The sequence below is a fragment of the Coffea arabica genome, chromosome 4c (genome assembly GCF_036785885.1).
Source record: "Coffea arabica cultivar ET-39 chromosome 4c, Coffea Arabica ET-39 HiFi, whole genome shotgun sequence".
NCBI classification, from domain to species: domain Eukaryota; kingdom Viridiplantae; phylum Streptophyta; class Magnoliopsida; order Gentianales; family Rubiaceae; genus Coffea; species Coffea arabica.
The window spans coordinates 50,261,558-50,274,202 of record NC_092316.1 but is presented as its reverse complement, the minus strand read 5'-3'; the positions used below and the strand labels follow the sequence as shown (position 1 = coordinate 50,274,202).

At 35.0% G+C, this 12,645-nt stretch overlaps 1 protein-coding gene across 3 annotated transcripts; it reads right to left on the bottom strand.

The window, feature by feature from the left end:
* Positions 1–2,509: 2,509 nt before the first annotated feature.
* On the bottom strand, positions 2,510–9,690 carry LOC113738736 (probable methyltransferase PMT2). 3 transcript variants are annotated; one of them, XM_027265985.2, is made up of 8 exons: positions 9,357–9,690; positions 9,182–9,255; positions 7,442–8,090; positions 7,058–7,268; positions 6,373–6,661; positions 5,078–5,467; positions 3,527–3,604; positions 2,510–3,184 (listed from the first exon to the last, which is right to left on the bottom strand). In XM_027265985.2, exons 3-8 carry the CDS (start codon positions 8,081–8,083, stop codon positions 2,953–2,955), a joined length of 1,842 nt encoding a protein of 613 aa, XP_027121786.1. In that variant the 5' UTR covers positions 8,084–8,090; positions 9,182–9,255; positions 9,357–9,690; the 3' UTR covers positions 2,510–2,952. The 3 variants fall into 3 exon arrangements, with proteins under 3 accessions (XP_027121786.1, XP_027121787.1, XP_027121785.1); XM_027265986.2 differs by lacking the exon at positions 9,182–9,255 and having other exon boundaries at positions 7,442–8,104; XM_027265984.2 differs by lacking the exon at positions 9,182–9,255.
* Positions 9,691–12,645: the final 2,955 nt, after the last annotated feature.

The following is a 12,645-nucleotide window of genomic DNA, read 5'->3' as shown; positions in this document are numbered from 1 at the left end:
TTCATGTCGAGTGTTACAAAATATGGTAATTTTTTTGGTTTCGATGTTGCTTATAGCATTTTTTAACTGTTAGTTCATCTATAATATACATATATAGATTATGTTGTGATATTTAAGTTATTTTTTATTTACTATTCATGTTGAGTGTTACAAAATATGGTACGTGTGGTTCACGGAAAGCTTAATTATTTGGTAGACCTAGGCTCTACTTGGATTTGATTTTTTTCCCATAAACTATTTTTGTTTGTGGCGTTTAAAGTAACAAATTTCAAAAATAAACTCGATGTCAAATATAACTTTCAAAAATAAAAAAAAAATATAAATTCTATTACCGTTTCTTCTTCCATCCACCACCACCCACCACCCCACCCCTCTTCCCTCCTCCTCCACTGCCATCGTTACTGTCACTGCTGCCTCTTCTCCCTTCTCGCTCCTTCCTCTCCCTCTTTCTCCCCTTCCTTGCTCCTCCTCCCTACTTCCTTTTGTTCTCCCACCCTTCCCTCTCTTTTCGGCTTCTGGTTACGACTAAAAAGTCGTGACCAAATCCAGATCTAGGTCTAGTAGTAGTCTCTTGGTCACGACTTGGGGACTAGCATCCTTCTAGTCGCAACCAATAGTCGGAAAGAGAGGGGAAGAGGGATTGGTAAGGACAGGGGAAGGGAAGGGAAGGGAGACAAGAGAAATGAGAAGGAGGGAGGAGGGGAGGGAAGGAAGAGAAAGAGGCAGGAGGAAGAAGGAAGGAGAAGGAAGAAGAAGATGGAGAGGTAGGAGACAAGAGGGGAAGGGTCGGCGGTGGAGACGGAGGAGGAAGGATGAGAGGAAAATTTAACAGTTTCCTTTCCTTTATTTTCCTTCCCTAATCCAAATAATATTTTTAATGTTTCATTTCATTTCTTTTTGTATTTAATCCAAACAAAATGGTTGAAATCTACTTTCCTTTACTCTCCTTTCCTCGCCTTCCTTTTCCTTCCATCCAAACGATACCTAAGTGAAAGCTTTAGGCCAAAAGAAATACTTGTTACTTTGATCATGGTAAGTACTAACATGGCTCATAGAAAAAGGCGGGAAGTGGACAAATTACAAACTCACTGACTTGTTAGAACCTTTTGAAAAGATCAAAAGAGTTTTACAGTAGTTGAGTACGTAACTGTTGTTGTTTTCCAGATTTGGATTTGTCTCAAGAACAAGATTGCACAAGTCACTATTCTCTCAAAAATAAGGAAAGAAAAACCCCAACATTGGTTATCATTTTTTATCGGGTTAATACCACTTTGTCCCCCCAAATTTTGAACGATTATTCACTTTAGTCCCTAAATTTCAAAATGGGACACTTAAGTCCCTAAACTTATAAATACCTCCCACTTAAGGAAAATTGTTAACAAATCCTGAATACCGTTGGTGGTTGAAGTGTCCTATTTTATAAAGGTTTAAGGATTTAAGTGTCCCATTTTATAAGTTTAGGGACTTAAGTGGGAGGTATTTATAAGTTTAGGAACTTAAGTGTCCCATTTTGAAGTTTAGGGACTGAAATGAGTAATCGTCCAAAGTTTGGGGGGACAAAGTGGAATTAACCCTTTTTTATCCATTGAATTTTGCCATGTGGTCAAGTGTTAACCGCAATAGATTTGGAATAGGACATATGATGAAGGTTTTACTTTTATGTCCTACTCCAAAAGTTTTCAATTGAAACGAATGATCCCATTGAAATGTCAGTTTTCCCAAGAAATCAATGCAAGATTGCAAGAAAGAACGAGACAGAAGTAGTACAAATTACGTGTACCAAAATTTGTACCATTCAGTTCCAATGGTCATTTTCTGAAAAAGGGTACGAAAACTTCCTAGAGATTTCGAGAACTGAATGAAAAAACTAATAAATTTCCAATTTGACACATGGAGAAAGTGGAGATAAATCTAATTTGACAGAAAAATTGGTTAAAAATAGTTCATTTTCCCATAAGTTTACTAGCTAGATACATGATTCTTGTGGATTAGAGGATGCAAAAGAGGTTCTCTGTAATGCGTTTTTCATATATATATATATATATATATATATTTTTTTTTGGGTTCTTGGATGTAATGCTCTGTATCTCTATTTTCACACCTCCATTCATTAGCAAATTCTGTTTGCATGATCTTTTAGGCAAAAAAGTTTCTAAATGTGTAATTTGGGACCAAAGTGTAGTTTTTCCAAAATGTTGGTAGCAAAAGCGTATCATGTCAAATGTAAGAGATAAAAGAAAAAGTAATACATGTTAAGGACCATTTGTGCAATTCTCCCAGAAAAAGGACACATGATGATCGCTCCTCCAGTCGAGGGCTCTTAGATTCTTTCTCACAGTTGCGTCTTGGAGGTAAAAAAAAGTGTGCGGACGGGCCATTTTGGTACCATTTTGGTAACAAATTTCACCACAACCGGCCAAACACATCAGTGCATCGTACTCTAGTCTTGGAACGATCATGAATGTCTATAACATAAGGACCATATCGATTCTGCTACAATGGCTATAGCTTGCACAAAGCAATCAAAGTAATTTGTCTTCTTTTCTGATGCAAGATCTATACATGATACATTTCCAGAAGAACTAAAACCACAAATTAGAAAATATGCACGTGGAATCCCTACTCCTTTTTCCCTCCTTTTGAAAGAAGGGCTACAAAGAGACCAAAACTGCCAGTAACTAAAGGAAAGAAATCATTCTGAGGCCAGAAAAGAAAATATCATTAAAAACAAAAGAGGGAACTAAGATAGGACAATGACAAGATCCTTTGATCTTCATCTATAACTACACAAGTGAACTTGATGATTTATCGACAGAGCTAACCATCCTCTCCCTAAGGTTAAATTCTTAAAAGCTGCGTGTCCAATAATGTTTTGGCTTTGCACCAGCAGTAAAAAAGCCTTGGCCAGTAATATCTGCCAAATGTTACCAATCCTCTTTCTCTATCGCAACACTATGAAAACGTCGAGTTTTTATCCCCAGCAACCCAATACTTTTTAACAGCAACTAATATCTTTTCGGGAACCAAAGGGCCATCCTCATGATCATACATTTTCATATTCCACCTCATACCTGCAATGATTCTCTTCACCTCTGTTAATACATCAGCATGATCTCGTAGTATAACCGCTCCTTCTGGTCGTAGGATTCGATCCATCTCTAAAAGAATATCTTCCATATTACATCTGCATGAATGTCAATACATGTTGGAATTTTCACAATCCAATCTATCACGCAAAGGCTCAGTTGCAGCAGTGTGCATGAAAAAAGCATGCACGACAATGTATTACATGCATAACCAGATGGGGCTCCTTCTTTTTCTTTTTTTAATTGATCAGCCATATACTCAAATATGCAATGACATGTAAAAAAAAATTTGTTCTTCCATGTATTAATAACTCTTCTGACAATTTATTTTGCAGGAATAAATGGTGAATGAACCATTTTGCTATCTTCAGCAATCGAAAACTGTTAGATGATGAAAATTACACAAAAAAAAAAAAAGACCATCTTCCTGAACAACTTACTTGTCCTTGTACAAGCTGAAAACTCCTTCAGCATGAATAAGGTCATACGTCCTGGGATAAGTGGAGAAGGCTTCGCACCTGAACAGGAAGCAAAATAGTAGTAAAAACAAAAATTGAGAAAAGGAGTTGTTAAAAGTAGAGCCAAACAGATCAGAATAAGTTTGCAGCTATTTCTTTGCAGGTTTGCACCAAGATTGTCCATTAAAAAACTCCCACTTTAGACGAGCTAACAAAACATCGTGGAAGGTTCATATGCTAAGTTCTTAGAGGAGCTAAGTTCCTCATGTTATTTGCTAACAATTGACTTCAATCAATCCTAACAAAAAAGAAAGCTGAAATTTTTCTTACTCTCTTTCTTTCTTTTTGCATGAAAGCCTGAGAGTAGGGGGACCTAAAATGTCGAAACTTGACACTACTGCAGTCATTGACTAGAGGAGGCAGATGTTTAACATCCTTAAAGAGAGAGGCATGCACAACATACAAGAGGTGATTATGATAATTAATCAACTTTTAGTTGCCACTCTCCTCCTTCCACCATTCCTTCATTTAGAAGGAAAAGTGACCAAAGATTAAATGAAGTTGAGCAATTAAAAGAGCATAGAAGAGAGGTTACTGAACAGCAGTTGTCAAAAGACAAATGAAGATTATTGGCTCGCCTTAAGACAAATAGACAGCTCAATTTGCTACCCTGATTAATGAGCTAGCTGTCCATGAATTTCATAGATGTCTCACCATTTCAAAAAATTAATTATCTATGATCTCTTAGGATCTTGTAAAAGTTGTTCAACACCTCATATCTGCTTTTAAGAAACTTTCTCCCCATTGATAGACAAGGAGCTTACATGCAGTTTGCTGTCAAACTCAATATCCCAAACCTAACCCCTCCCAAACCAAATTCCTATCTTTTGAGCACTTTTGCTAAAAACAGATCACTGTCACATACCCACCACTTACACGTATTAACCAACTTGTGTATTTTGGCAGTGAGACTTGGATCAGTTCCATAGTGGATGGCAATCTTAGAAATTCAAAGGACACCAACAAAATCAAAACTTCTGCTAAGTAGCAATGCTAAAAAAGTAACACTTTCTCTATCTAGAGACTCGATACCCTCCAAGTACATAAGCAAAATCCGTGTTCTAGGAACAAAGTATAGCTATTGATAAAGATCAAGAATGACCTAATACCCATCATAGGCTGCATGAAGATATAAAAAGTCAGTGAATAACAATCTTGCCCTGCTCAAAACATGTACCATCTAGTGCACTCTAGTCCTTCAACTATCAGGTATAAAATCAAACTCTGTTTGATTTGAAACCTGATATCTGTTGAATCAATGGCTTCAACCTAATGAAAACTGAAACATAATACAATTAAAACTAAGAAAAAAAAAAGAAAAAAGATCATCTGAAACTTGTATCTGAGGAAAACTAGTAAGATGTAAAACCCATTAAAACATCTAAATTGTTAAAATTTGCAAATCTCAATCAGGGATCTTCATTGAGATCCTAAAAGCACAAACCAAAACATGCAAATTTTTGAGATACTAACCAATCATGGTATATGCCAATCAATCCTCTCTCAAAAATTACTCCTAAAGTATCTCTGTCAGCTATCGTTGGCATAACATTCATGACCCATAGTTTTGGGGATTCAAATGCTGCGGCAAAACTACCCAGGCCAGCATTCATATCCATCACATTGCGGTATCGCCCAGAATCAAGGAGCTTATTTATCCTTCTATAGGCACTCATGTGCTTCTTCCATAATCTGTTGTCCTCCTGAAATGAGTCAATAGACACGCCAGGAATTGATCCACTATCTACTCTTGGAGGAATAGCATGAAGTCTTTCCGGGAAAGGCTTCAATTCACCACCAGCAACTTCTTCCTGACTTCTTGTCTCAGGATAGGGTGTCACACAATTCTCCATTTTCTTGTACCTGCCGAAGTAACAGAAAAGTATTATGTCACAAGAAGACAGGCAAAAGGTTCAAATAAGAGTAATATGGTTGCTGCAAACTTTTATACCAATACAATTGAAGAATGATTGATCATTAACTGTTACCAAAATTGCCTTGGCCACAGAGGTCATCAAGACAACAATAAACCTAAGTAAGTTGAAAGAATATTTACTGGAAACTAACATGAAATGAGTTTCTAATGTATAATTTCTCCAAAAAATGATTAACCTCCCTCATGGTTCATACTTCAGAATTGGCAAGCCACACAAAATCAGATTAATTCACAAAAGACAAAAGAAATGTTATTGAAAACCATCATGAATTATTCGCTTTATGCAAAAGAAACCCACTGTTTATGGATATATGCAAATTAACAAACGTATATGCAAAAGAAAGACAGCATCCCTCTAAAGTTAAACAACACAGGTCAAAATTGTATAAATATTAACAGAAAATAAGTCCATTGTTACACAATCTAAATGAAACATCTTATGTCATGCACGCGTACAGCAAAGAGGAAACAGCAGACAGAGTTGTTTTATGGGATATATATGAGGTTTAATAAGAGAAAGTTGAATTTTGTTCCTTTAACTAATCCCACCTACATAACATTTTGTAATGTTGCCAAAAGGAAAGTATAACAAATGACTTGAAACAAGTCAACGTGAACTTAAAGGTCTCCTGTTTACTCTGTTTTCAAAATAAGGAATATGACCATCACACCTACATGCAAAGGACTTGGTTAAGCAACTAAAAAGTCCTCATCACAGAGAACAAGATTTGGGTGCTTAAGCTCAATCCATTATCAGGGTAAAGAAATGTAAAGGAAAATGCAGCTTTAAGTGTCTGGTGGGATAACGAGATCATGAAGTCAAATATCTTACCAAATATCATCAGCATCCACTGATCTGCACTTGGTAACACGAGAGTCTCCATGACTGCAGTAATCTTCATTTATTCTTTTCCTCCATATTGCAGTTTCACCCTTCTCATGCTTCTTTTCCCAACAAAGCAGTTCAGCGATCTCTTCAATCTTCCTCTGTTCCTCCTGAAGTTCTTCTTTAGGACGCTGCCATGCTTGATAACTGTTTCTCCAGTTGATAGGAGGGCCAGAAAGTATCCAATATCCTCCAGGTCTAAGCACTCGATCAACTTCCATCATGTATTTACCATCTGTAATGACAAGTTAAATTCTTCCTCAGGAAAAGAAGAAGAAGAAGAAGATAGGACATCTTATACAAAAGATATGTCCAAGGCCATGAAAGAAACAGCAAATTGTCAGTAATCCCTTGAATATCTTCCTAAGTTAAATCCCCATGTGTGATCCAAACTACCTCACACAATTACAACACGAAATAGATTGGTGTATGAATACTAAATAACTTCATTGTACCTTCATCAATTATGCCTACCTAAATTAGAGATAAATCTCCTAACCATATAAGAAGCCATGCTTCATATGTCAAAGAAGCACCCTAAGGATATTCATGAGTCAATTCTATTATTTGAATGCACCTCGTCCATCATATGCCATTCCAGAAACAAAATCGATTGTATATGCCCACTTACCATTTGCTCCCCATGGAATCAAGCAACGAGAACAGTGAGCCATATCAAATGCCCTGGAAGGGTACGGGAGCTTTATAGTTCCAAGTACACCAATAACTGCTGGGACACCTCTTTCCAGAGCAAATTGAACTTGTGCTTCATGTGAATCTCTCGGTGCAAATGACATGGTTATAACATTCTTCTTGAACAGATAAGCACCCCAACTCGCTACCTGGCATGATAATAAGCAACAAAAGATTCAAATATGGTGCATCTAGGAACATGAAATCGACATATAAACATATTACACATGAAAGAAAGAATAAAAGACAAATTAAAGAAGAGAGGAAGTAAGAATTGTTAAGGCATCATGGCTGGACAACATTAGAAAACTTGATTACTTACCCCACATCCAGTATCTAATGCAGTTCTAACTGTTCCATCATTTATTGGAATTACAGATGCTAGTTGTTCAATATATGCATCTGCACCATGAGGAAATTGTGTTCCACCACCAGGGAATTTAAACACATTTCCTTCATACTGAACCCAGTTCTGAACTGCTTTCTCAACAGTCAAGCTCTTGTGAGGTGCATTTGCATAAGGTACATAGTCACGACTCTTTGGCCATCTAAAAGGAGTCACATATCCTTTTGGGGCTGGAATAAGACAATGAAGTTTCTCTTGCTCTGATGGACAATGCCTCTCCCTATAGTTCATATCTTCCCGAGGAAATGTCATTGCCCGCGCTTGATCTTGACACGGAGTATAATCAATATATTGATCATCACAAGGCTTATATTCCTTAACTTCTAACATTGAATCATTAACTGCTTTATTGCCATGATGTGTTTCAAATTCTAAATTGCCTAGAATACTGCAAGCTTTAGCTTTTTTTGTTATCTCATATGCTATGTTGTCTCCCTTCCCAGAGCCACTCCTTTGCCATGCTCCTAAAAGAAAAAATACACAACAAAGGCCAGCTACAATGAACATAGACACCGAGCTTTTATTCCTACTGTCTCCAGGATTCCCCTTTGTCACCATGATTCACCTGTCAGTTTTTGTCTTGAAACATTTAAGAAGAGGAACAAGTAGAATAATGCGTGTCATATAAACCAAACTAACAGTCTAATCAGACAGGAAGGAATCGGCTGAATGAAAACATAAAGAGGAACAATTTCCATGTTACATAGAACACAATAATTTGGCAAACTCTGATGCCAAAATCATAAAACATAATGTCTCCTTTTATTTTGTATTTTTGATTTTTTGCTGTCTTTCGGTTATCTTTTCACACATTTCACTAGTTGCCACAAAGCATGACACATCCTACAAGCTGAAGTTCAACCATCTTTCTACCTTACGAAATCAGAATAGATAGCATTAAAGTTAACAACTGATGGTGTTTTAATATATCTAATTAGCCAAGCACAAACTCGTAGTTCAGAGGATAATAATCTTCTGTTAAGGTACAAGAACAAATCAATTCAGTCACCAATATGCCATTGCTAGCCTCGTACATTGACCATACATATCAGTTGGAGTACATCTAAACAAACAAATCCAACAACTAAACTCGTTAATCTGGAAACCTGAATCCCCAAAAACTAGCCAAATTCTAGCTACATAAAAACAGCACAATCAAAATATTCATCAACGACCATCTTCAATAGTCAAATCCTTTATCCCGTCTTCATTGCTGTCTAACGACACAGAAAATCATAAACTAGCTCTGTCCTACAACCAAACTATGATATTAAACTCCCACACTTGAAAGCCATATATGCAAAAGCTCATGAGTACATTGATGTAATACCAAACTAACCAAGCTACAATATTCGTGATCAGAAGTTTGCAGCAAAACAAGAACGCATGATTCCCAATTCATCAAATTCATTCTTCTTCTGCTTTTTCGATTTTTATATGGTTTCATCTTAACCTGACGCATTCAATTCACCCATCAAATCAGAGATTAATGAAAAAATCTAATAGTACAAGTTGCACCTTCACCACAAAAAGCTATCAACATCTCGAAATTCCAACCCAAAACAATGCAAAACAGTTTTGTGTAAACCATCATAATTCCTCAAAATTAACAAACTTTCATCCCATAAGACCAAAGGAAAGGGAAAATGAAAGGACCCCATTTCTCCATTTGCTCTAAAATTGTGACCAATGCATCACAAAATCATCAAGGATTAATCTTCTGCATATACCTTAAAGGAAAAAAAAAACACAAGAAAAGGAACAAGAAATGAACATAACTTGGACAAATTGGAGAAAAAGAAAGAAGAGGAAGAAGAAGAAGAAATCTTACAAGAGTTAAACGAGAGAGCAAAAATCAGCAAATTCAAAATGGGGCCAAATGAATCAGCATTCAGCAACACATGATGAATGCTTCATCCCAGAATGACAACTTCTGTCCACCACTAAATTCATTTCTGCCACATAAAAAGCAGGAGGAAAAAACGAAAAAAAAAATGCTTGAGAGAGAGAGAGAGAGAGAGAGAGAGGAAAGCGAGGGGACGCGAAGAGTTTTTTGAGTCGTATTGGATTGAAAACTCTCCCAAGAGTCAGTCAAGACAGGAAGGTACAACGTACGATGATGTTTCCCTCAGGCACCTCAGGTGTTAACTGGGATTCTCTTACTTCTAAAATATTCTTTCTTTTGATTGCTATCATTTTAATAAACTAGTTGTGGATTAGATTAATAATTACCCAAAACCTGCAATTAACATTAAATTATTACAGGTCATAACAAAAGACACACTTCACTTAATAAAATAACGAATAAACAAAAAGCCACCCTGGCCCTCAACGTGTTTAGGAGCCACTAGAAGGATTTGGCTAAATGATGTGTACAATAAAGAAATGCATAATATTTATAGTGAATGAATTTTACACACAATTTTTATTGTTAATTTTTTTAAATATTTTAGATTATTGCTATATTGGTAGTTATTGCTTAGGAGTGGTTACATTGAAAAAAAATATATGTTTAAATAGTAAGTGCCTGTTTGATAACATAAAAAAGTGCTGAAACTGAATTCATTCAGACATTCAGATGTTTGATAACATAAAAAAGTGCTGAAACTGAATTCATTCAGACATTCAGATGTTGTGGGTGTTTGATAAATAAAAATTCACCTGCTGAACTTATTAAGTGGTGCTGAATTTGTATGTATTTTTTTCAGCACAAGAGTCGTAGTTGAATGCTTAATTTGATAAGAATCAAGATATTTACTTCAACTACTTTATCTTATCTACCAAATATATCCCTGTTTATTAATCACATTCAAAATCCTTATCTAATTAAATAACCTAATATTCCCTATTCAAAATCCTTATCTAATTAAACAAAACAACCTGATATTCTCTATTCAAAATTTTTTTTTAACAATAGTATTTTTTTGCAGTAATATTCATCCACAAACATTTATATTTTGATATATTTATTTTTTTGTGCAGATAAATAAATCAAGAAATGCTTATAGGTAGTTATCTTGACGACATACATTTAAATAATTAAAGTAAAATTAATTTTCATATGGGGTAAAAATGAAAGTACATAGAGTGCCAATAAAATGTTTACATCAAACTCTCTCTTCCTCCTTTATTCCCTTTGTATTTGGTAGTGTTAATTTTTTTGAAAAATGAAATTAATTTGGATAAGTGTAAGAAATACAAGGGGGAAAATATATGTGTATATATATATATATATATAATGGATTAAGTTCATATGTGAAAAAATTGAATTTCAAATTTAAAATTAGATTACATGGCACATATCCAATACTGCTTGTATAAATACTGACAGTGCAAAAAAAAAAATTACCTTATATAATTGGGTGTAATTTAGGTGCGCTAACAAATATCACTAAGCACTTATTAAAAACGAGTAAAATGAATATGAGAGTCATCGTGACAAGCATTTTAGTAGCCCATTAATGTAGTCTTGACACAATATTAAAATCTCACTTGATTTTCCTTCAAAAAAAAAAATCTCACTTGATTTTCCTTCAAAAAAAAAAATCTCACTTGATTTTTATCTTATTAATTAATTCCCACTCTAACTCCGTCTAACGCTCAATGCTCTAACACTCTCTCCTTGTTTCCTTTTTTGCTTGTTTCTTTTTTCTCCTACAAATCTTTATATTTTTGCTTTTGTCTTTTCACAAACTCTTAAAAGAACAAAATCGGCTAAAATTCAACATCACGTTAAAAAAAATTTTTAATTCTAGAGTAATAATAGGCTACCTTTTACGCCTTTGACTTTTGTTGATTTATATTTATTTTCTCATTTTTTATCCTTTTGTATATTTTGCATAACCCAAATCTTCTTTTTGTTCCAAAATTTGGGTAAGAAGTCATCAAAAAAATACAAAAAAGATGACAACTAAAAAGCTTGAGTAAAAATCAATATAAGTCAAAAGCCGTAAGATGTAGTTTTTTATTAGTGTAAAATTAGAGTATCCTTAATGTGATGTTGAATTTTTTTTGCCGATTTTGTAATTTCAAGAGTTTGTAAAAAAAAAAAAAAAGAATATAAAGATTTGAAGGCCAAAAAAAAAAAATGGAAAGAAAGAGCCAAATAAAAAGAGGAAAAAATGGCTGATGGAAAAAACGGTATATTAGAGAGTTAGAGTGGTGCTAGGAAAACTAATAAGATAGAGATTAAATGGGATTTTGCTGATATGATAAGGTTGGATTGGTGAGCATAGTTTAAAGTTTTTCAGGATCATCCTGATATACTTTTTACTCAAATGTAAAATTTTTTAGATAAATTGATGTTTTAATGATTAAATACAGACAACTAGTATAAGACCTAGACTTTTTTTTTTTTAACCCAATGCTATACTAAGTATATATTTTAATAAGGAAAATTGCTTCGTCAGAGTTACAGACACATCTAGGCCGTCCATTGCATATACAGGGCAGCTGGCTACCAGTTTAATCTGTAAAACCACCAACCATTCCAACCTAAAGAATCTCCCCATACTCTCTCTGCATTCTAATTCTACTCTCTGATCTTCCCTGGTTGCCGCCTTCTTTCCTCCTTCAGTTCGATTTTCCATCCGATTCCTTTCTTTTGTCAATTATCCTTTGGTTTTGATGGCAAGGGAGATATGCTTGGAAAACATGTTTGAACGTCTAGATTATTATTTGGTATGAACTCCGAAGTCGGCAAAGATACAAATTCAGGAAAAGAAGAAATTCGCCTCTTGATTGCTTTAGCTGTGGTGAATATCAGCAAGTTTGAATTTTGAATCATTAACAATTTAAAGGAGGCGACCCCGAAAGGGAAGCAAATCGTGTCTCGATTTTTTCTGGTTGCGGCCATGGTTGGTTGGCAGCATAAGTTTTAGTCATTAATAGTAAAGATGTTCGGTTAGTTAAGGAGGAAAGAGGAGAAAGACCAATAAGATAGGGTAGAGACATCAGAGGAAAAGAGAAGGGGAGTGGGAGAAGAAAGGAATTCAGAAGATGAAGTAATAATGTTGGGGTTACAGATAAATTAGCATTTTTAATGGAGTTTTTTTTTTGTAGTATTGCAAAATTAGGTGACCTTAAGTTTGTAGATTACAGTGACTCTTTTAATAAAAGTT